This window comes from Anopheles funestus, chromosome X (genome assembly GCF_943734845.2).
Source record: "Anopheles funestus chromosome X, idAnoFuneDA-416_04, whole genome shotgun sequence".
Lineage (NCBI taxonomy): Eukaryota > Metazoa > Arthropoda > Insecta > Diptera > Culicidae > Anopheles > Anopheles funestus.
The window spans coordinates 2,067,473-2,093,128 of record NC_064597.1 but is presented as its reverse complement, the minus strand read 5'-3'; the positions used below and the strand labels follow the sequence as shown (position 1 = coordinate 2,093,128).

Below are 25,656 nucleotides of genomic sequence, written 5' to 3'. Positions count from 1 at the left end.
CTCGGGACAGGGAGAATCGAGATCACCATCAACACACACGGCGGTGTGGCGATAAGATAAGAACGATTGTCAAAAGAAGCTGACGTAGCACGGAACCCTTTGAAGCGTGATTGTGGGTGCGTTGTCTTAACTGGGTTACGACTGTTTCTCTAATACCGCAAGCCATTATAGGTGATTCACATTTCCGTGTGTCTTTCAAAACATTCCTACCGGGTACTCTGGGTATTCAATATGGTTAAGAGTACATGTTCTCTTGTTTTTTTGTTGGTATATAAACCTTAAAACCAATTTCAGCAAGGAAGTTTTGGGGCGAGAGAAATAATCTAATTACGGTGTCTTGGGAGCTCTTACTGTTTCGCAATTCGGTGTGCCAGGTTCGGTGCAGCAGCTGTTACCGGTACCGCCCCCAGCATGGCGATAAACGGTTCCAGGGATGGAGGATGATGCTGAACGGCCACCACCATCCACTTCCACCGTACCATCGGATCCAGTTTCCAGCGTCTCGCAGCTGCCCACCTTCCGGGGTAGATTGAGCGAGTAACTTTTGTACAGATACTGGCTGCAATGCGGTATACCTTTCTGGCGCTGATGCACCTGATACGTGTGACGCCATCCGAAGATGCCGGTAATTTTATTCGCCAGCGCCGGACACTTTGGTGGCAGCTCGAAGATGTTCGCTTTCTTCTTCATTCTCCTCTAGACGTCTATCTCACGCCCAAACACACACACACACACTATTGTGAAAATTTTCGGAATGGTTGGTTCATACTGTATACTGTGTGTTGGTTTTGGGAGAATACTGGAGCAATACTTCCTGGTGTACCACCATTAGGTTGAAGAGCACGGAGGGTTGTGTTCGCTTACGTACAAACTTTTCACTTCTAATTACATTACACTTTTTTTTACACAACACTCTTCTTTACATTTTCCTCGCTACACGCACACAAACAAAGATAAGATCCAACACTCGTTAAACGGAATATGTACATAGAATTTACTCTCAGTGTACTCTCAGTAATAACTTGTCCTTTACTGAGAGTACTAAAATCACAGTTTGTCTTCTGAACTCCAAGATTTCCAATCACCAAATATTCCCCAGATGAAGGGGCACTAGTATGTCACGACGGAAAGATGACATTATCACCTCGTTCGGAAAAGACGCAGATAATTGGCACGATCTTACAGTTATCTCACACTCAGCACTGACCAAACAGATAATTTCGCTCGAAAAACAACCCAAAGCACACATTTCATTGTTTGCTGTGTTGAGGGCAAACAATTTGCACATACTATTTCTACCTCCTGGATAATAATTGCTCTAACCTAGAGGCAGTTGGTGATCTCTATGCCGTAGGAGATTAGAAATATTTGCATCTCTCTTCTTAAATATCGTTGAATATCAGGTTGAAGAACTAACCCCACAAAGAGTCTTCAAAATATCCGCAAGTTACAAGTGAATTTCCTTAGGCATCTCTGGTATTGGAGAGAACCTCTTTATACTGATCTCAACAGTATCTCTGCAAGACACTTTACGAAGACATCCTCCGGTGACTATTATTTCGCAAGACGTGACTCTTATGTGACATAAATGTCTGAAAGGTATCTTGCCATAACATCTAAGAGTTTCAAGATATTGTTCACAAGACTAAAATATCTCAGCACTCCAGCCGGCTTAAAGGTGTTATCCAACACAGTCCACCATCTTTGTTTTTCTAACAAACATGAGGCACAAACGATATGCTTTACCTGGGTTACAGTTGCAGTCAAACCAGTTACTTGGTTATGCTTCCATTCCTGGCTTCTGTCACTAAATATGAAATCAAACAACCCTTGGAAAGGTGATGTACAACGCCGCATCTCAATTGTTTGCCGATGCCATTTACTGTTTTCCGCAGGGTGAACTTTATTGACAGTTCGTTTATCGCAAATTAGCATCGTTCCATCCCTGTACCTTGCTGGTGTCAATCAGCATACTCTGCTTTGTCTAGCCTTAACGTAGCGCTGGACGTTATTCTTAGGCGACATCTGACTGTTTTTTGTGGGGCGTTAAAACTTGAGGAGATTCTACTATCTTCAAAACTTAAGACATACTGAAGAAGAGCATCCAAACGCTATTCGACGACATTTTTGGGTAACAATAGGCGAAGACCCTTGAGTATCTTTGGAACATATTTTGTTACAAATGTGGCTCCAGTTTCTATTCACAACCTCCCCCCCTCGAGAGGGGAGTTAGAAGAAAATGACCCACTTCAGTTCTTCTTGGTTAAGTTGCTTATTTCTCAGGGTTTTGTGGAAGAAAATCTATCGACAAAACTTCAATGCAATGCCCTTCACGCTGACCATTACACCTCAATTCAATCTGGTCTATATGCCGTGGGGGCTTAATGTTTTTGTGCCCGTCGGTTATTGCACCTCTTCCCCTCGTCCCCACCCCCCCCCCCCCTTCTCCCGTCCCGCATACAAAAGGAAGGTGGTCAGGCGGTTCGAACGCAAAACTGCAACAAACACCACACGGGAAAGCTTCAAGATGAAGCGCGAAAGAGAAAACCACACGCGAAATTCAACAGGAAAACGGATCGGGGGACTAAAGAAATTCATCACCGACCGGAGGAGGGAGATTGAAATGACTACCAAACGGTGTGGTGTGTTTTTTTTTTCTGTGTAGCTGGGAGGGAAATGTGTTGGACGACCCGGGTTTGGAGCTGGTTGTGGAGAATGACGGAGCATTGTAATAGAAATGTGCCAGAAGTAACGGAGCGTTCCGTCCAGCCGGGTGTGTTCGGTTGATGGAGCTGAAAACGGAACAGCAGATCGGTAATGAGATCGGACCCATCAACCGGCCACCGTTTCCCGGTGAGGAGCGAGTGTGTGGGAGAGAGGGAGGAGAAGGGAAATAGGGAGTTGAGGAGATGAATCAACTGGGCCCCCCCTAGATGGAACACACTCGGTGTGCATTTTCCGAAAGGGGGTGCCCGATTTGATGGGAAAAACTTCATGGGCCGCAAATACATACACACCCCCCCAGCTTGTAGCGATCAAACAATGGCGCTAGGAGATATTGGAGGGTCTATAATACTGTTATAGACCTTCCTTTCGGATTTTACATCCGTTTGAAAACCGAAAAAAAATGGCAATCTTTGTAAAGCGGTGTTTTTTTGGTTGGTAGAAGAAGAAAAACAGAGCAGGTAAGGAGAGGAAGTGTAAACCGTAAAATATCCACGATGACGCCTTTGTGTAACGCTTCGTGCATGAAATATGAAAGCAGATCAAAATGGTAGACAGATATTGATTAATGGGTTAGAAGAATTTCTGTCCACCTTTTTTTTTTTTGGGCGACAAACCTACTAGACGTCGATGTTCAATCAAAAATGTAATTTACACACGATTACAATTTTTATTTCTTTTTTTTTTTGTGCGTACAAAACAATTACAGCCTTGCTTGGTTGATGGTTGAGGTTTGACAACAATTTTTGACACCGTCTTGATTCTTCCGATTTTCCGTTTTTGGTTGTGTGGATTTTGATTGCTGTGTGTTTCTTTTTTTTCCCTTTTTTTCCGTGTTAAATTATTTAAACACACACACACATACACATTAATATATTATCTTCGCTTGAATAAATACATGCACACACACACACACATATCATCGCCCAGATATTCATCAAAGCCACAAGAAGGCTTCCTTCCGTGCACTTGTGTGGTGAGTGATTTGTGCAGCAGCAGACGACGAACCCTCCCATCTTTTTTTTTGGGATAGTGAAAAACGTTTTCGATTTTCCGCCATCCAAAGTTTGATCAATTCCGTTTCGTTTCAGCCTCGTTTGATTGTAGCGATAAGAGAGCACATTTAAGTACGGTAAGGGAAGCATATTATTCCCTTCCAGCCTCCCCGTTTTCCCTCCCCTTTGTTCTTTCTTCTTTCCTTTCACTCTTTAATTAAATAAAATGCCAATTTTTCCACGTGTATTGCTGGGGCACTTGGGGCCGTTTTGCACGAGTTCAAAACACACACGTGAACGTTGGTGGTGATAATAAACTTTAAAGCTTTAAAGGGGTGGGGGTGAAGGGGGGTGCGAGAAGGGGGTGAAATAAAAACCCAACCACTTTGCAACACACTCGAAAAAGCGAAAGCGACCTGATCTTATGATCAAGACCCTCGGTTGTCGTGCCTTCAAGCGAAGGTGCTTAGGAGGAGCCACCACCCCCTCCCCCTCTCACCCCCCTCGTACACCAAAACCTATTAGCCGTAAGGGTAACATACACGCGCGGATAAACACGTTTACACAGTTGCATTTGGAAACTGACACTGGCACGGCACGGCAAAACCGAGGGGTGGAAAAACACATTTTTCGCTTTTCATCTCGCACACGCACACTCTCTCTCTATCTCACTCTCTCGCCTCACCACTTGATGCAAATTCAGTTCGGAAGCTTCGGAAGTGATGTGTTGCGAAAATTGCTACTTCCTGGTACAATTGATACACGACGGAAGTGAGGGAAACTCACTGTTTGAAGGAAGATGGATTTTCCGGGGTTGTTTTTTGTTGCGCTTTGACACGGTCTCGAAGCTTTTGTGTGATCGTCTTTCGATTGCTGATCAGGATTGATCGTTAGGTAGACGAAATGCCGAGGTTTAGTGGTGTGATCACACGCACACTAATCCACCCCCCACCCCCACCCCCTTTTTATTTGTTGTGACTGCGGCAATCAGCTGTGTGACATGAGTTTAAATGCTGTTCGCTTCCGCTCTGTTCTAGTTTTCCGCAACCAGGAAATATGGGAAAATTTTCCGTGGATTTTTAATAACTTTTCCACCGTGCCACAAACGCATACACACACACACACCAACCCAGTCCGGCGCACCCTTCGGGCGAAGGTAACGGCCAATTGTTACGGTGACCGAACCCTCTCTCTCTCTCTCTTTCTCTCTCTTTTTATCTCGTTTTCCTTTCCTCTTCTCTATCCTACTTCGCTGCACACACCAAACGAGCGCGCTCGTTCTCGTTTGTTGGACTGAACTGAAAAGCTCTAATTGTTGTATTTGCTTCAACAACCGCCGCAACCACCCCCCTCTTTTCAACCCTCCTCTCATCAACAATTCCGCTGAGGCCACCACACGCACGAAACGAAGCGCACACGTGAAGGAAACCGTACCGAGAGCAAAGGCTTAGAGAAACATTTACCACAAACACTTGTGCACCGTGCGTGTCTGTGTATTTCAACCCCCTTTATTCACAGCCTCACCACCCCCAACAACTGTTCGCAAAAAATCACAAACACACACACAACTGCACGCACGACCATCCGTCGTCAATCGAAATCAAAGTTTTGCCAATTGGAAGCAAAAGCGAAACGCGATCGTGAGAGCTGCCTTGCTTTGGGGGTGGTTTTTGCCACGATTGACAGTGGACGACTGCATTCCGCGCTTTAGTGAACCTTCTCTGTTTCTCTCTCTCTCCCTTTTTTTTGCTTTCTTACGATCACCCCCTATACACATCTGTGACAAGTGACAGCATAATTCCGAATGCTCACCACATACACACACACTGATACACAAACATAGGCGCAGCATGCCACTCCGCGTCTGGTGGTGTGCCTGCCACGGAAACCGACGCGTGACTAACTTCAAAACACACCAACCATCCAAACAAAACGGCCACGGCAGCAACCTAGATGCGCTTTTACGGTGGATATACATATGGAGCCCGCTATCCCGGGCCACACAACACACACACACACACAAACACTGGGCAAATGTGGGGAATGATTTTGTTGTGATTTGTTTTTCTTTTTAATTTATTTCCATACAACAATTTAGAAAATCAAGTTATGAGATTAACTGTCAAACTATTCCACTTCAAATGACAGCCAAAGTGTTTGAACATTTTTTTATTATTTTTTTTTTGTTTAAAAAAGGCTTTATTAAGAGTTTAATACTCAACTGAAACCAGATTCCTGTTCTCGTAAGCAATTAGCAACATAAATGAAATTATAAAAAAAAATTGAATCACTTCTAACAAGCGAAAAACGTCAAAAATGACAGTTGTAAACAAAACTATTTTTTTTTATTTTTGTAGAATAAAAACGGCGAAGATGTTTAACTATTTTGACATACATAAAATAAAGTTATATTTTTATGTGATAAATATAAAATTATAAATATGTTTTTTTCCAAATTTTACCACACGATTTCTTACAGTGCCTATTGCTCTCAAACAGTGGGTGACTCGCCAAAGCAAGTGCGAAAAGGGGTTGAAAGAAAGAGAGAGAAAAATACTAACGTTCGCTCGATCACCGATTAGGCTTTTCTTAGGCTTTTCTTCTTACTCGCTCACACGCTCGATCTCTCTCTCGCTCTCACCCACTTTTAAAAGCGCCTAAATGTATGCAAATAGCAAATACGCAGGAGTGTCAAACACGGGATCTCGAGATCGAGTGCCCCAACGTGGAAACTTTTGCTTGATTGCAAATGTTAAATGTCAAAAGAACGTATTTTTCTCTCTCTCTCTCTCTTTTATTTTAACGACCTTTAAAGGTCATGTCGGATATTGCTAGCTTTCTAGACTTATTTTTACAACGTATCCGGATTGTCAGAGTCCTTGCTACGTGGGGTTCGGTTTGAGTGGGATTTGATACCAGGCCCTGTCTTGTGAAACCGGAGCCGTTTACTACATACACTATCGGGCCTACCCCGAGGCACTACCGATAATAAAGCTCTGCTACCGAATATAGAGGTGGCTCGATAATGTATGAAGTGTCGGCTACGGATTGCCGGATTGTGTTATATGGTAAAAATAAGTCTAATAAGCTAGCAATTACACACATGACTTAGTAGGCTGTCGTGTCTAGCTGTCATGTCTTGATAGAAAAAAATAGAAAAAACGCTCTGACATGCGTATTTTACTTTTCCTTTTAAATATATAATCCAGAACAGGGAAGAAAAGGAATATAGTCATTTAAAAAGTGCAAGTGTTACACTATTATGTTGATCATAAATTAACCAGACAGTTAATGGCAATCTTTAACAATGTTAACCCCAACACCTTCATCATAAACCATGAACAGAAAAAACACTAATTTTTTTATCGATAATTGATTCTCGGGTCGTAAATTTGTAACCGTTTGAATTTAAATGTCAATCATTCATGAGTTCATTTTTAAAAAAAAAGCGTTCATCCGTACGCATGCGTCAGTGCTGCGTATATCGCGCAAATACTATAAAAGCCCAATCTTCAAATGCGCAACGAATGAACAGGTGAACGCGGTTTGTGTGCGTGTGTGCGGTGGTGGCTTGCGTTTACGCTTGCGTTTAGCTGCGGAAAGGGAAAGAGATAAGTGAACACGCGGAGGGGGGGGGAATAAACAGTGAAGCGTTCATCTGAAAGAGAGACCGAAAACCCCAGAATGCGAATGAAAAAGTGATAAAATGATCGTAGTACGTAAGAGAAATACAAGGATGATAAAGGGAGGGAAGGACCCGGGTGGGGTCACACAGGAGGGCACGGGAGAACTCGATAAACCGGTTTTTCGTTCTTTTTCTTCTCTACAAATAATACTTCACGTCGCTTGTGTCTACCCAAGCCAGCCATACCACCAAGCGCGGCAATACACACACACAACCGACGAAGCTTTTTTGCGCCTGGGGATTGCGTAGATACACCTTCCCTTCACGCTGTATTCGCCTTCTTCCTTATGCCCTTCTCATCTCTTTATCCGTCAGCGCTCCGCGCACATCCATTCATCTCACCTATACACGGCCGGTGTTTAGGTGTTTCTCGCGTCGCTTTGCTTTGTAGGCTCCCTCTCTCTCTCTCTCTCTCATTCTGGCTCTTCTTTGGTCGACTGCCCTTTGCCGTACAACCACCACCGGTACACCAATCATCTTTGGTAGGGCAGGCGCGTCATCAACTGGTCATTTTATTTCCACGATGCACGTGGCGGCGTATGCAACGATTTATGCTGGTATGCGTGTGTAGTTTGGTTCGATTTTACTATGCCTTTAACGATTTGTTGCTTCTCCCGGGGCAGGGTAAAGATCACCGGAGTTTATAACCCAGAGCAGAAGAAGAGCCAGAGGTGGGAATACACGCTGTAACTTTGTTTAATCGACATTGTTGAGGGCAGGCTTCATGAAAACTGTGTGTGGAGCACACACACGGTACACGGTGTTGTCGGGGGGGCATTGGTAAGTAATGAAGATGTCTCTCCGCATCGGATCATACAAACAAAGGGATGGCTGTTTTCGTTGCGCAAGGTACGCATCAAGTGTGTTGGAGACTTGAAGAAACCCCCCCCCCCCTCAGCTTACTAGTCCAATTGTGACGACCAAAAGCGCTTATGAGATCATCATTAACAATGATTCATCAATGTCCAGAACTCCCTAAGGTGTCTCAGTATGGCGGTATTCCCAATAACTCTAATCCTGCAGAACCACGTACACCTCAAGGATCTCCAACGCTCTCTAGGTACCCAAAGAGAGGCCAATCTTATGAATCATCTTCCGTCTGCTAACAGACATACACACATCGCAAACAAACGTTCGCGAATTCTACAAACAACAAACACCTCGCACTCGTATTTGACGTACACATCTCGCGCGCCACCTCACAAAAAGGCCTGGGTCGCCCCCTTCGTTTTACCGCCAACACAACGTTCCACAAATGGTAACGACATGAGATATACGCAGTGAAATGTTTAATACACCACGACGAGCGGATCTAACCTTGCTCCATGGTGCCGATGATCATCAGACATCTCTGCAATGAAATGAAAAGACCAAGCTCCACGTCGCCTGCTGCGAACTTCCAATTTCGCTTGTTCTCACTCTCACTTTTACTTGATAGATTTGACTGGCGCTGTGGCCGCCATTACATAACTCATCTCACACGACGGTCACAACCGAAACAAAGATGGGCAAGCGAACCCACACACATGCAGCATCAGGTGTAACAGTTGCCAAAAGTTATAATTTTGAAGGAATTAAGCTGTACATCTCTTCTTTGGTTGAGGATCCATAAGACCTTGCAAATGCTATACGCATTAGAAGTAGTTGATATGAGAGATCAGATATATCTGCCGCTTTCACAGTCAACGTATCTCATATACCGCTACGACTTCTCCTCCAAACAAATATTGACACTTTGAGAGACTCCCAAAGCTGCACCGAAAAGACTCTCAATATTCCCGGCACAAAATCCTTGAGGCTTTCAATAGCTTATAAAGTGGTTTTATTTCTTCAGTAGCTTCAAACGGTTAGGTATTCAAATAAAAACGACACTATGAGGATGTTATGAACAACTTGGTGAAGATCTGTTATCTTCACCTTGACGTTGTATATTTCTGGACATTTTATAGCACAGGTATTAAGGAATTATAGCGTCAAGTGTTATCACAGATTTGTTTCTATGGACTATAGTTACACCCTCAAATGATGCTTCTCATCTTAACGTTGTATTCGCTTGGTGAATCCAAGCTTTCATAAAGGAACTTCAAAGATGCTCCATGTCTGAGTCCTAATTCTATGCCCACGTCTAAGTCCTAACTCAGCTTAATGTCAAATAGAATATTCCAAGGTACCTGTTACTCTGAATCGTATGTACCAGAGCGTTACTAGGCTAAAATCAGATTCTAAATTCCTATAGACCTAAGAGATACAAGTTGAAAGGGAGTTGCCACTACACTTTGGATTAATGAGTAACTACCTCCCCTCCAACCAGATGGGTAGTTATCCAGTTCAATGGGCGTTTACTGTAGCTTCTGTAAACGCCATACATCTGCCCATTTCGAGAGCCCATATGGAAGCTAAGAGCGACGTGTATTTGCACATAAGCGAACAGACTGTCTGTGATTGTTTTTCCATCCAGTGACATCTAGATCACGAAAGATAAGTGATCCATTGCGCAGTACGGACTGACAGATACTTTTGTGTCGTTGCCACGAGAAGCGCCAAACCGTTGGTGATCCGGGGCAAGTGTTTGCCAGATATCTCGCGGTAGAAGATTAGGTTAGGGCGTCATTACACGATCTGGCGCCATTACAAGTGCGCACGCAAGCAGATAATGATAGACCGTGTTCTTTATGTAGGAGACGCATCACTATTCGGGAGAAGAAAAAAAAGTCTGGGTGATAAATATGAATGGTTCTTACCAGTACAAGTTGGCAGGAAATGGTCCCCCTTCCCCCCCAACCAATTTGCATGATGAGTAAAAGCGAAGCAAGCATTTGTTCTAGTGGCAATAAATATATCAAATGGCTTCGCCGTGTATTCTTCAAAGTGTTCTAGAGGTCGACAGCGTAGACGTTCAATCGCAACCTCGTAAGGTTATGTCTCCTTACACACCTTTTAACGACAGTGTGTATGAGTACACTTCCTTTCATAGTCCTAACCTTGAAATTGTGTGTCACACTGAGGGGCGTACAGTTATTATGGCAAGCATCTCCCCCAACTTGTGATTATCGGCAAATAGCACGCACCAAGTTGTGATTGCCGCGTCATCGACCATTAAAACCATTCGTGACATATTGCAGGGTTGTTCTAAACAATTTCAAATTTAAAAAAAAAATATTTTTTTTTTTATAAATCATCTTCCGGTAAAGTATGGAACCCTTCAAGACCAATTTACAGGGTTACTAATTATAAACCATTTTTATTTTTATTGTGCGGTAATATTATTATTCTATTTAACATCTTTTTACGCCCAGTTAACATTTATGTAACACCACCGAAAAATTAAAAACTAAATTAAAACCCTTTTCAATCATGAAAACCCCTGCAGGAACGGAAACAACGTACGCGTTTCCATCGTTAATCGCATTCCACATTTATTGGATAGAATGCTATCTGGGAAAATTGCTTTAGTATTTACTGCTCTTTCAAGTAATTAACATAAACAGCACGATTAACGATTATTGCTGGTGTTGAAAGGTTAACATATCACTGTAAAACTACATTATGGTATTGTGTTCATGCTGTGCATTTAAGTTCTTGTACATAATTGTACATCTGTTGATTGAACAAAAAAAAGCGCGCTCGCACTCACACACATTTTGACAGTAAACCGGTGGCAATAAAGACTCCTTTTTTCCCCTGGTTAGGTCAAAGAGAGGGCAACAATACGCTTACCGAATAACTACCATATATATTGACTTACTCAACAAGGGGCCAACAAATGTTAAGATAATTGAATAATCCCCTACCCGTTTCGGTTGAAGGGATAAAGCCGATCCATCCGATCGATACTCACCTGGAAAAGAGAAAAAAGGAAAAACAAAACAAGGTTCAATTAGTGTGAAGGTTATGGTAAAATATATATTTAATAAAATATTGCTCAATGAAACGTCAATACAAAAAACACTCATCTAAATTTAATAAACTCTACTATGTTTTAAATACCTCATTTAATTAAATCATTATTCGCATTCTTTGTTCCACCAACACTAGACGACCTGACAAGCTAATGAATTAAACTCGCAATGAGCAAACAACGTAACAAACGCCCACATTGCACAACACAGGAATAACATTCCAATCCAGTCGACGGCCATGGAGTATAAACCCTGGAAGCCTTGAACGGCAAACACGGCCCACCGGCAGCCATTCGGGGGCCTTGTGGGTGGTGGTAAGTTAGTGGATAGAAATTAATTTATCAACCGACAGTGTCGAACCTTTTCTTCACCATTGGTTCTGTTTTTATTTCCTTTCCGTTCTAAACCCATTCCTGATTCGAGTTTTTGGATCGACAGAACGAGCTCGCCACTTTTTTGTTCGTTTTTTTTTCTTTTGTTGTTGCATTAATTATTCAAATGCAAGTAGCGCAGGGTGAAGGTGAAGCCATAAAAGTTTGATTACTGGTAAAGCAGTTCTGGCATGAAGAAGCAGGAGAATGTTTCGATGTTTCAATTTGCTGCTATCTGTGCAAATAAACGAATGTACACGTGTTAGGTCGAAAGGCGTTAAATAGGGGAGAAAGGTGACAAATGTGTTCGACTATGTGATGCTATAAATTTGATAAGAGTTGTGCCATAAAAAATTCACTAACATGCTATAATAATGCTATAAATGCTATAAGTTCGATAAGATTTGTGCCATAAAAAAATTTACTAACAGTCATTAAAAGGTCGTTAGATAAAATAATTTTTATTTGTAATTTAAAACTCTTACATTCTTTATGGTAAGTGAATGAATGAACTTTTAAAATATAAAAGTTTAATATAATTTTTTATAAATAATATAAAAAATACAAAACAAATGAAGCAAATAGAACAAATTATCACATATTCATGAATAAGAAAAAGAAAACGGAAATTAAAATAACATTTATATCATCATCAATAAAACTTTTATAAATACAACTACAAAAGGGGAACAAACAACCTAAATCGTAAAACTGCAGACGTTGAAACCCACCGCCAATCAACCAAGTTGCGAAAAGCAACAAACTAAAGACAAATTGTGCAGATAAAACAACAAGCAAATGAAGCAACGGGAAGAAATTTATAAGAAATAATGCATTTCACAGTAAATCACTGCAAGGAAACACGAAAACGAGTGAGGAAGCAACATCAAGAGAAAAAAACGGAAATAGAAATGATTGAAGGCTAATAGAAGGAATAGCACACACACAAAAAAAACTAGGTTACGAGTTCAACATTCCACTTCGGAAACGAAACGAAACAACAGCAACAACAAAAACGAACCAAAGTGAATAACTTTGAACACTTTGAGTGTTGATGCCCACACACACACACACACACAACCCTTTTCGTTTACCGCGAGAAGAGTTCACCGCGTGTGCTTGCAATTTTACTTTCCGTACCGTGCGGGTGTGTATGTGTGCTGGAAAAGCGTGGAAAACACAAGAAAGAAAATGCACCACGCGAAAGTAGACGCGGCGGGTGGTGCGGCGTGGCACGAAAGATGGGTAATGTGTTGCTAATCGGTGCAGCCCAATACACCCCACGAGGAGTTCCCCTCCCCCCCCTTGCCCTGTTGCGTGTGCGGGAAGGGAAGAGCAAGGGAAGAATGAGCGAGAGTTGAGAGGGAAAAAAATCGGTAATTTTCGCGGGCATCACGCGCGCCCGAACGGAAGAAAGCATGAAAGGAAAGCCAAAGCCAATTTTCCCGCCACACGGGAAAGTGAGGAAAAGCACACACACACGCACGGGGGTGGTGCACGCAGAAACGCGTGTACGCAACAATTAAACAATTTTCACATAACATTCTATTTCTTTTTCCCACGTGATGGATAAATTCGTTACGTGCTGGTGTTTTGTGGCGATTTGGCGATATTCTGAGATAAACAATTTTTGACATTTTTCTTTTCTTTTGTTTCATTTTATTCTCTTTTTTGAGTGGTTTTGTTTTTATTTCGAAGCTACACTAAACTACGAAATATTTGTTTCTTCTTTTGAATATTTTGTGTTTTCTTTTATTAATCTTAATATCCTTATATCTTTATTTATTTTGTTATTTGTTATATTTTTTCTGAATACCTATATGTGTTTTATATTTTTTAATATTTAATAACTTTTTGGCTCTGTTTACCACATTTTATAACTTCCATTTTTTTTTAATTTTATTTATTTTCATTATTGTTATCGACCTTCCCATTTGTCACCCTTATGATGTCATGTTTTCGTTCGGGAAAAAATTATGAATTTACCCACCCTAGGCGTCCATAAATTCTGATTGTTTAAACAAATTCAATTTTCCATTTACTATCGTGCCTGCGATCGAGCACACATGCTTCTCCGCGCGCGTTGTATCTTGCATCTCGGCCACGCCTCCCGATCGTGACATTTATGCAGCAGTAACATTTAAATACAGCCTGCCAGTTTTTAATTAACCACATTTGGTCACCCATAAACGGTATGACTAACAACAGTCACAACTCCCCTTTACAAATCCCCCCAAGTGTAGTTTCCGCTTTCCAATCGTCACGAAAGCAATCATGGAGAACGGGCACAGAATCGATCCTGTACACGGGTAGCTTTGGACTGTTTTCAAACGGTGGGGGGGGAGGAGGTTTAAGAAACACACAATCAAACCGCGTTAGTGTCGCCCAATGGAAAGACAACAAAAAATGTAAGCTGCACCACAGTACGTGACCAACAATCGAGTTCGACAAACGTAGGAAAGGGAGAGAGAGAGAGAGAAAGAGAGAAAAAATTACAAACGGAAAAAGGAATTTAGACTGGAAAATTGATCATTTTTCACCACCCGGTAGTGTCCCCCACCCCTTTCTCTCATTCATCTGCAGATCTTTACTGTTTTTTCTTTGACCATACAGACACACTGTTGGCACTGCATGAATGAGTAAGCGACGAACCTCCCCACACTAGTAGTCTTTTGACCTTTTTCTCCGTCTTCAGCTAGAAATGGGGACCACAAAATTATCGAACATTTTCCAGTGCCCAACGCAGACCTTCCATCCTTTACCAACTGTCCCCCTACATCTCCCTCCTGTCTGCCTCTCTTCCTCCCTTCCCAGAAGAGATCGAGCGTGGAAAGTCATCTTTTCTTTGCACGCTTTATTTTAGTTTTTGCATAGGAAAACAAATTACTGATGGCATTTGCTGTTTTGCAACATGATGAGCAGTGCTGTTTAGCGTAACAAACGTAACACTAAGCGCGAAATGGAATGGTCACAAAACATAGGCACTTGCATTTCCCACACGACGACAGGGTGAAGGAAACGAAGGGCCGGGGGAGCAGGGAAAAACGTTTTTGGTACATTCAAAATACCAAATTCCTCGCGACTTTACATTCACACATTTGTACGACTGGGTTCGGTGAAAGAAAGTGTAACCTTCTTTTTGTGCAATTAAAGTTAGGGTTTAAGGTTGATTCCCCTCGTGCGTAATTGGTTTGTAAAACAGGCGTCTACTGTTTACACTAATGCCATAATGCCCGTTGGTGCAGGCTGTATGTGAAATTTAGCTTTAAACAGTACAAAATTCAAAATAATTGACAGGTGCAGTGACCAGGATACAGCATTTTGCAAGTTATTAGAACAGAAGCAAGCGGATAGCAGGTTGGTGCCGTGACCAGGATACAATTTCTAGGAAGAGATTTAGCGCAAAATTCAAAATAAAAGATAAAAGAAAGATTTTAGTTGCGGTGCAGTGACCAGGATACAGCATTATGCAAGTTCTTTAGAGCAGAAACAAGCGAATAACAGGCTGGTGCCGTGACCAGGATACACAATTTCTAGCAAGAGATTTAGCGGATAGGAAGCAAAACAATTTCCCGGACAGGAACGTAAGTTTCCACAAATGAAAATATTTACAAACAGATCATTGTTTATCGCTGGGCTGTTGCTGGAATGCTAACAAGCGGATCCTTAATCGTTTTGATTATCATTTCTTCTTTTCTCTGTCTCTCACACACTTTTCCTCTTAATTCTTTCACTGGCATTTTTTTTCTAAGGCCCTAATAGTACAAGTTTCGGGCGATAACTTTCCCGGAAAACTCGCACCATCGACAAAACTATCTGAAAAGCCCCCCACCACAGAGATAAACGGTGAAAAGGCATTTGAGCAAAACTCTCACACGCACATATCATGCGCGAGAGGATGAAGATGCACACAAATTAAAATGCTCACACACACACACACAAATTGCTCACGTAATCGTACAAAAGCCAAAAACCGATTGCTCCACCGTAAGGAGCCACCGCCAGTTATCACACCATTAACCGACCGGCGAAACAGATAAAGAAGGGGTGTGCGGGACCCGGCGGGAAGGCCGCTTAGGGCTAACAAAAAAAAATAGCTACAAATGGATTTGAGGAGAAGAGCAAAAAAAATAAAACTTTTCACCTTCCACAATGCATCAAAAATGTCGAGAGAGAGAGAAAGAGAGGGAGAGAAAAGCGAACGCGCGTGCCGGTTCAACTGACGCGTGCATCTTATTTTCACAGCCGATAGTGATAGGAAAGAAGCAAATCAAAAGAAGAAAACAAAAGAAGAAGCTGATAACGGCAACGTGAGGAGGTGGCACAAGAAAGGAAAAACATCTTCTCCGTGCGTGACGACACGCAATGCTTTAAAAATAGAAAATAAACAAAAGCGTAAATAAAAGCGGTTAGAGAGCCCTTTTGCACTAAAGCACAGTTCATAGTCAAACAATCAAACAAACGCTAAATGGGCGCACAAATTTCAGTGTGCACCGGTTTTCTCTAGCTTGAAAATTGAAAATTGTTTGCAAAATGGCTGTTTTTTTAATGTACGCGTCTCTCTTGTGCAAAAGAAAACAAAAAAAACTCCGGAGAAGGGTTGTTTGTACACAATTTGGCTACCGTAAACGATAACGTCCGTACAGGTTGCTTAAAGACATATATTCACGTACGTTTTTAGATAAATGTGATATAATTTTTTTTATTATTCCGAAGAACGATCGTTTACAGTTTAACATGGAAAAAAATGTTTTTCTCAAACTCCAGCATTAAAGATTAATTTAAAAAAAATCAAATTAAAGTACGGACAAATTTCCGAATTTTAGTTAAAAAAAATCCAAATTTGGAATTAAAATTTATTATGTAAAAATTATTTTTTTTTTATTTAAGAACGGCCAGGTCGATCAAGGTATATGAGAAAATTATCAAAATTGAAAAAAAAATAAAAATTGATAAATTGTTTTTTTTTTATAAATCTCTGTTTTTATACTACTGTAGAAAGACGATTATCCGGGGTGCTCGGGACTGATCCCGGTTAATCGATTTCTACGGATAATAGTCCCTTAAATATTAAGGTCTATTATATATCTAGATAAAGCGTATATAATATCTTTATATTTAATACTTTTAACCGGTGCACGGTTAATCCGCCTGCCGGTTAAACCGCCCCCGGATAATCGAAGTTCCACTGTCTTTTTTTACTATATTTCATTTTATAAATAAAATAGTTACTACACTCCCGCAGCAAATGTTTTTCATACAGATGGCAATAAAAATTAGATGCTGTGTTCTTTCTCTCTCTTTCTTCTCTCTTTCCCTTCTCTTTCACTGTCAAGATGGAAAATGACACTTGGGGTGACTTTCTAGAACACAAGAACTTCAACGTAAATTACCCATAGCATATGTTGTTGCATTCTTTCATCCCCTTCCCCCCCCCCCCCCCCCTCCTACCGTTCGTTTCCTTCCAAATCATTCCCTTCCCGTCATAAAGAAAGCATGCTGCAAGCTTCCATTTCGATCACTTTGCACCACACACAGCATCAGAGCTAAGTGTGTGTGTGTGTGTGGAAGATGTACCCCGCATATGTTCACATCCTTGAACCGTTTATGGCGCGTTCACACTGTTTTGTTCTCGTCTTTCTTTTCGTACCGTGCCCTCCCCGCCGGTTTTTCGTTGTGCACACTCTTTCCACCGGTCGTCCTTGGGAAAAGCGACGAAGAACGGAAAGACAAAGCACGGAGCATAACCGTGCGGCGGCCATTTAACTATAGCCGGATCGTACACCGAGCTGCACACACAGCTGCCCCCCATATGGCCGGGGTCGACGAAAATATTGAACGGAAATGCAACGGAAAATGCACCCGCAATAATGCAGCGCGACACACCACTTTCCACAGTGCAGGCTGTGTAGCTCGATGTGTAATAAAATGGTTGCTTCTGCATTTTTATGCTTCTGCGTTATCCCTTCATTTCCTTTAACGGCATTGCCCGGTCGGAGTCGTTGCTTCCGTCCGTTCAAATATGAAGAAATGTCTCTCTTAGCCCAGCCTTGAAATGGCAAACGTCAGAGAAGGGACATTGACGTCGATACGGAAATATTTCGTCGATTTACTGATAGAAAAATATCTTTTCTTTAATATTTTATACTAAAAACACTAGAAATCAGACATTTTAAAAATAATAACCGTTTATCCGGATACCATTTGACTTATGTCGGATTATCCGTGCTGCTTCGATATGACGTTGATTTGACACATGATTTGACATATTGATTTCAACGAATACTGAGTAGTAATTCGAATCATGAATCGACTCTTGAATGAAAGAAAAAGAATCGACTCTTAAATGAATCATGATTCACTGACGATTCACTTATTTCTGAAAACTAATTATTTTCTTTAGCCTTATAATTCAGCAAAAAAAAATCTTCTTTTTTATCCAAATGACAACAAAGTGGATACATTTTCGTTGGTTACCATTTTAAACATGAAATAAAAAATCTCCTGTGCACACGCACGCTTTGCAAACGGGCGTCAGAATAATACAAAAACCGAACGTGCCACGTCGCGGGTGTGCACGCGAACTGCATAATCTAATTTAAATTCTACAGAGAAAAAAAATCATTTACAACCGACCAATTACAGGCTGAGGGTTGTTTAGGATGCGCAACGCGTCTGACGGAACGTTTTCAAGCTTTTTTTCTGTTCTGTGTTCTAAACTACCGCCTCACGGAGGATCATATAAGTGAGCGTGAAATAGGCTAAACGGAACAGAACAATGGAAATCTCAACACAAATTAGGCGGGTTAGAAGAAAAAAAAATCCCCCGAAAGGAACCAAGTCAGAACGTTGTAAAATAAAAATTAATTGTGAGCGCGGTGTGGTTCACGAAACAAAGGTAACATTTTTATTGATTGCATTTAAATTAATTTTAGATTACTATTTTGTGCTGCATGGGCACACATCACGACATTAGAAGGGCATCTTTAGTGTACATATTTTTTTTTACTTTTTTTAAATAAAAAAATACATTAAATTTGTAAACAAATAACACAATAAACAATAAATAAGCTAAAACATTCCGAGCATTCCATTGCACTTGGAGGGCGGTAAAGGAAATTGAATTTCGGTTCCCATGGCTGTCATTGCCAGTCAGCAGAAGAAAGTGTTGCGATATTTATTACCCATCAAATGAACTTTTAAACTCGGGGTGAAGCATTAAAAAAAAAGTGTTCCGTACGTTTGCACTTTCTTTTCATTGTGCCGTGTTTAACCTTTCCGTTTTGCACTTTATCCATGCATTTGCTTTGTTTACTCGAATGGTGAAAATTAATCCCATAGAAATTATTATTCATTATTTTATAATATTTTATTAACATATTATTTAATTTTTTTTCAAATTATTTTCCCTTTTTATATTAACGAAAAAAATGCAACATTAAGCACAATATGTTGCCAATATGGTCGATATGAATCAGCATGTTTTACGATTCTAGACGGCTAAACGGCCCCCTCCCGCTTCCGACCGGATATGTATGCAATTTTATGGCGATTTTCAATTCACGATGCGTGTAAAACATTGGACCCTTTATTGGGTGTTTTACAGCACAGCCTGTACCGGAAAAGCATGACCATGAGCCGTGTTCGTAGCGTTTCGATAGAAGAAAATGAAATAAAAAAAAAAACAAAGTACGCGCACCTTCTCGAGGTAACATCCGGCGCTAATCATTTACTCCATCCTTCTCTATGTTCCGCGCCCTTACCGTACTTCTACTCCTCAAACTAATCTGATAATCAAAACAAACGATCATTGCAACAATAATGCGCTTTTGCTAAAGCCAAATGAATTTCATCGGAAGGGTTCGTCGCTTGCGCGACTGTTGATGTCTTTTGTTTTTAGAAGCAATTAATTTTATTTTTATTTCGATTTTACTGTTTTAAACGTTTGCGATGCGTGTTTTTTGTGTAACTCTTCACTTGTACAATTAAAATTTATTTATTTTTATACTTTTATACCCCAAAAAAAAATCATTGTTCCCGTCTTTTGCTCGTATTTGTACCTACCTTACGCTTGTATCGCAGAATGGCTTCCTGTTCCAGCTTCAGCACGGTCGTACCGGGCGGGCAAGGCACGACGAAGCGTGTCTCCCCAAAGCACACCGTCACCTTCATGCCTGGGTGTTCACGACCGACCGGGCTCACCGAACCCTTTCGTGCTGCCCTTCGCTGCGAGCGACGACAGGTGCGCGGCTCACACACAAGCAAACACACACTCGCTTCTCTCCGTTCTCTTGTGCTCTCACTTCGCTCGTTCACGACCGTATGTCCTTTTGTGTGCTTTTGGTTGCTTTGCTTGGTGAAGAGCCGGATCGGGCAGAAGGGGAGGGTGGTGGCGCGGCGTCAGGCGTTACGGGACGGGTGGCAAGAGGCAGGAAAGGGGGGTTGATTGTGCTTTTTCGTTGCTTTCACGGTTGCTTTTTTTCTTCTTCTCCTTTTGCTTGCTGTCTTCCCGCACACCTTCACCGTTACCCACACACACACTCAAACACACACACAGAGATGCTTTCTCGAGCGCGCTATCCTTTCAACGCCACGTACAGGATCATTTCGCACACACACTAATCTAGCAACGAACACTGCACACGCACACAGGCACACATCGCAGCAAATGCATACGAAACATTGTACATTCTATACTAAACTGCACCATTCCGGTAGAGAAAAACACATTATTAATGATAGAAAAACGCAGTAGAGAAATGTTAAACATTTTTTGCACACATTCGTTCCCCAACCTCTGGCAGCACAAAAAAAACAGTAAACAGTAGGGTGAGTCGTGAATCGTTTCCCACCCGTTTTGTAATGCTACCTTCCGCCCCCCCATTGTGGGGTTGGGGTTGAAAGATGCAAAACAAAAACAACAAAAAAAGCTCCCTTATCTTATCTTTTATTTTCACTTTCTATTCGCTTTCAATACAACATCAATCGGCGGTAGTTTTTTTCTTTTCATTTTCACCCTTTGTTTTTGTTTTTGTTTGAATATGATTCGATGTCAAGACTTTTAGAACAAGAATATATAAATCTATCACCTTCAACTGTCATACTTCTACTGCTAGGAAAGTATTGGTGGTGAAGAAACTGGTGGTGGTTAATACATTCCATCAGATTTTTGCCTACTCCGAATAGAAGATTTTTTTTTATTTTCGCGTTTCATTCCCTTTCTAAATCTACCCCAAAAAAACCCCACCGCTCGAACGAACGTTTGTTTGGCTTCGCAACATGTTATTCCGTTGCCAAGGAGACGGCAACCGACTGGGTCTATTTCTAGGTCGGTACAATACACCAAAAAAGGAGGGGTAAAAGCGGACAAGAATCAATAATCTGCTGCAGCACTTGCATATACACTCACACGCCTTCAAACAGTGGTTTTCGTTTCGATTTTCTTACGAAACAACAACAAAAAATCCAACCAGTAAAGAATTAGCAACACACACACCGGACCGATTGTTGATTGTGGAACCAAGTGACGTTTTCGTGGTTGATAGGTGGATGGGGGGAAAAACACCCTTTTTCCCCCTTTTGTACAGGATACTTTGATAGATGAATCGTTGAGTTGTTGATTGTAGAACGAATTGTAGTGTTTAAAAATTTTAACAACTTTTATTATATAACGAACACTTTCACTTTATTAATTTAAATAACAAACTAAATATCGTTAAAAAAAACAGACAAATATACCTTACTTCCTTTACTGACCCCACACCACACCCTTATGAAAATATGACATCGAAAAACAACCCCGAACAGCAAAAAAAAACCTAAAAACTACAGGAAACGCAATCAAATAGAACGAAAATCCCTTCAAAAAGGAACACCGGGACACACGGAGGTAAAACACACCTTAACTCAGAACCCGTACCCCCAATTGATGTTTGGTACGATCGTTATGAGGAAAGATCTTTTAATGTCAGTGGTCGTCAAGCAATCAAAAGATGCGATTTTTTTAACAGAATATTTTTAATTAAAAACTTTTTTTTATTACTTTACACGAATTAATTTCGTTTTGCAAACTTTATACGTTTATTTTATCAGCGTAATAGCTGAAGCGGTTTAGGTGATTAAATTCGAAATATTCAAGAAATTATGGCAAAATCAAAATAAAAATTCTATGGCAAAATTATGGCAAAATAAAAAAAGATTGAAAACTAGAGTTTTATTGGAGAGAAAAATCGCATAACTGAGAATAAAATAAAAATAAAATAACCGCATGTATAGTGCCGACCACTGGAGAGACTTTACACGATCCTGTACTGTTTCCCTGTATGCATGAGAGCGGTACCTACAAAACGGGCCCCTTTTTCCTTGATTACATGCTCTGATGAAGCGACGCCAGTTTTCCATTTTGTTTGCCCTGATGCCACAATGAGGAGATACATACAAAACGCCACCAAGAACACCTGCCAACGGTCGCATGGGAACAGAACAGTGCGAGGATCACCTCACCTTTCACCTTTGTTGAAACAGGGGCGCATGTGTGTGTGTTTGTGGGAGAGTTTCAGGTTGTAGAGATCTATCCCAAAAGCAGGAAAACCTCACCAGAACGAACCTTCTTAAACCTACCTTCCTTAATGATGGACCCAATTCAAATGAAGGTACACATATAATAAGGTGAACGTGGGCGCATCTTTAATTGGAAATCAGGTTAGGGTCCTCTGGTGGCTAACGAATTCTTCAGGAAATGTGCGTAACAAAAAAAACGAGATAGGAAGACGGAGGAATGTATGTGAAGGGCGTCCTCTTTACGCTCATCTTCAGTAGCTTTATTTAAAATTCCATACTCCAAAGCTCCAATAGACAAAATGGGGTTCAACGTACACAAGATCTTGCCATCGTTCTTCGTTACGACTGCTGGGGTTTACAAAACAGAGGATGCGACAGGATGTTGTAAGTACCGGATGTACAAAAACCTGATCTTTTCAAACGCACACAAACCTTACGTTATGAGTAAAATCTAATCTCGTCGGCCATGACACACAGAGTCATCGCCATTTTATTATTAGGTATCATCTCAAAGATCTGACAGTTACATTTGAATATCTTTTTGTTTTTTTTGTTTAATTACAATTCCTTCTAAAGACGCAACAATAAACTGAAATTCTTGTCTAGAAACTGCATCGTTAGCTGGAATACATTGCATACCACTGAGCTGTGTAAGGAGTGGAACGCAACAAAGGATTCGCCGTACGTACTAATGCGTTTTGCGACACCTAAACTAAACATGGAGGGAGTCGCCGTACCGGTATGTATCATTCGCATATATGGACAGTAAGGCGTTGGTACGATCTAGCCTCCAGGCTTTTTGCGTTTCAAAGAGTACGAGCTCACATACGGACATTTCCGGACAAAGATACAGAAGTAGCCGCGTGTGCAGAAATCTACATGTTGTTGCTTGCGTACATGTAGTGCCATTCCTTCAAAACCCCTTCCGTCGGGGGTTACACATGCCGCAAAAAAACCTAATCCACCAAACGGATCTGCTGGTAGTACCGGAACTTTCGCACGGGATATACACGTGAGAAGGATACGAGCAGTGTGTGTGTGGCGTTTGGTGACATCGCCGGTATTAGGTTTCGCAATCGCAGCAATCGCTTTGAGGTTCGGGAGCTGCTTCTGTTTCGAGTAAAGGCACACAAATCAGGGAGCCCCCCCCGGAGTTGGATATGGATGATATGTTTTCTGCACGGAAGGCAATTTGTGTGTTTGCCTTCGAGGGCTTTGTTTTTTGCTGATGGTTCTAAATACAAAACAAAAAAAAGATGATCGTTTGAAAGAGGATGCCAACCACGATGGAGAGATACAGGTAATTGCCGAGATACACATTTATTGCGGCAAATTGAAGTACAATATTGCTCATACTTGATAGCAATAGTGTCAACTTCCTTCGGGTATTTTGTGGAACAGTGTATCAAGTGCCGTGTATTTCGGATAGTACCTGTACATCGTTGGTTCACATCCCAAATCGAACTTCTTATGAAAATTAACAACATTAGCAAGATAAATGTCAAATGATGCAAGTGACAAGTATTTTTTATAGCACCAAATGACGTCATCGCCATGTTTTATTGCAGCGTTACCATAACCGCTCATATCCCTATAAGCCGTGTACGTGCAGCTTCATACCAGAACAAAGCTACTCAAACACACCGTTTGGGAGAGAGAGAGAGAGTGAGCGAGATGGCACATGCTGTACGTTAGAACGGTGTTTCATAACTACATCGAAAAGGACGATCAGCGTGTGCAAGAAGAGGCGGATGATGTCGCCCGTTGCCTCTCTGTCCCGCACACGCAATTACCTCATCCGATTAGGGGTGAAAGAGAGCAGTACCACACAACCGGATTCCACTACTGCTTGTATGTGTGTGTGTGTGCACAAGGACATCGGACACGACGTTTATTCCAACAAGCGTGGGCACACACACACACACGCATACGCACGCACGCAACTGTGCGTCGTCACACGCATCTCGTTTGCGCACCTTTTAAGTGAAAACGCTTCCGGACCTGCTTTGCACACGCACGGCAAACAGCGGCATGAGGTTAAGGTGACCATGGTTACAGGTAGAGAAGAGTAAATGAAAAGGCATATGCGGAGCAAGCTGGAAAGCACGAGTGTGGCTTAAAGCACGCGAGTTTCGATTATCACACGCACACACTGCCGAAACTTTCGGAGCCGTGTGCGTTGGAAAACAAAATAACGTTCTTTTTATTTTCGCCTAATTTTGACAATTCGCGATCTACAGTGATCGAATTAATTTGCACACTTTTATGTATGGTTTTTTTTCGTGGAAAATCAACTCCTTTTTCCTTCGATCGCACTGTCGCAAAACAACCAACTCACTCACTTATACACCGGTACTATTAGTAAGCGTTCTTCGTGGAAAAGGCTATACACCAGTGATGAATCACGCCTCTTCTACAAACCCTAAAAATCCTTAATCCATTTCCTAGCAGCAAACAAAAAAACACAATGCAAAAAAGAACACTACAGGAACCTTCCAAATATGTTGGCGGAAAAGAAAACAAAAACTCACAAAAAGCGCCTTTATTGGGCTCGCGCAGAAACGGCTTTGGCCAAGCTGCTACCTTTAGCGCAACAGAGACCACCAACGGGAGGAAAAGAGAAAGGGTGGAAATTACACGTTTGAGTAAAGAGTGCAGCGCGATAGGGGTTGTGTTTGTACATGAACTCGCGTCCCGTTGTACAACGCATGTAAAAGCCCACTGCGCCCTTTTTTGCTTCAATTGGGAAGAGAAGGAAAAGGATTCGAATTTTCCTTTAACCGTCATTATGCTTACTATCGACGTTTTTAAGAGCATAACTGTCACACTCGACCAAGGCCAAGTTTTTAAATGTAAAATTCCATCCCAGAAGGATGTTGAAAGAATTCGTAAAAACAATCATACTCATGCCCTATAAATCAAACATTACCCTAACCACCACAATATTGCACGGCAGGTGATGGAATTATTGTGCAGTTGGAGGTTTTTGTTCTTCTTTATTTAAATATATTAATGTTCACAACACTTCCACATCACTTAACACAAAAACGAAATACATAAAATATAATAAAATTCGACAAACTGCAAACAATTGCACCGCATGGAACCACCGCCCGAATGGAATTCGCAACATAACTTTATTACTGATCGATGCCTGATTGCATGATTTGTTTATTTGCCTGGCTGCACCGTTTTTTTTTTATTACTTTTCAGTTAAAATTTTGTAATTATTCACATCCCTACAGCTCATACCTTAACGTTTCCTAGTACGATTGACAATACACTTACTCGCAAGGCACGCATACACACTCACACGCACACTACTGCGTTGTTCGTTGCTTTGGTAAAGCCTTACGCGACGCACACCAGCATTACCGCTTTGTTTCGTTGCTCGCACGCTATTGAATCTCTTTTGAAGAATA

The 25,656-nt window shown here is 41.4% G+C and overlaps 1 protein-coding gene across 5 annotated transcripts in view; it reads right to left on the bottom strand.

Moving 5' to 3' along the window:
* The window catches only part of LOC125761114 (uncharacterized), a 35,576-nt gene extending 9,920 nt beyond the window's left edge, over positions 1–25,656 (bottom strand). Inside the window, exons 1-2 of one of the 5 annotated variants that reach the window (XM_049422003.1) lie at positions 25,523–25,656; positions 19,739–20,375 (exon numbers count right to left, since the gene is read on the bottom strand). In XM_049422003.1, the coding sequence (XP_049277960.1) occupies positions 19,739–19,846 (108 nt within the window). In that variant the 5' untranslated portion in view covers positions 19,847–20,375; positions 25,523–25,656. Of the gene's footprint in view, positions 1–351; positions 934–5,531; positions 5,901–19,738; positions 20,376–24,726 lie in introns of those variants that run through there. The other 4 variants (XM_049421986.1, XM_049421993.1, XM_049422020.1 and 1 more) reach the window with 4 other exon arrangements.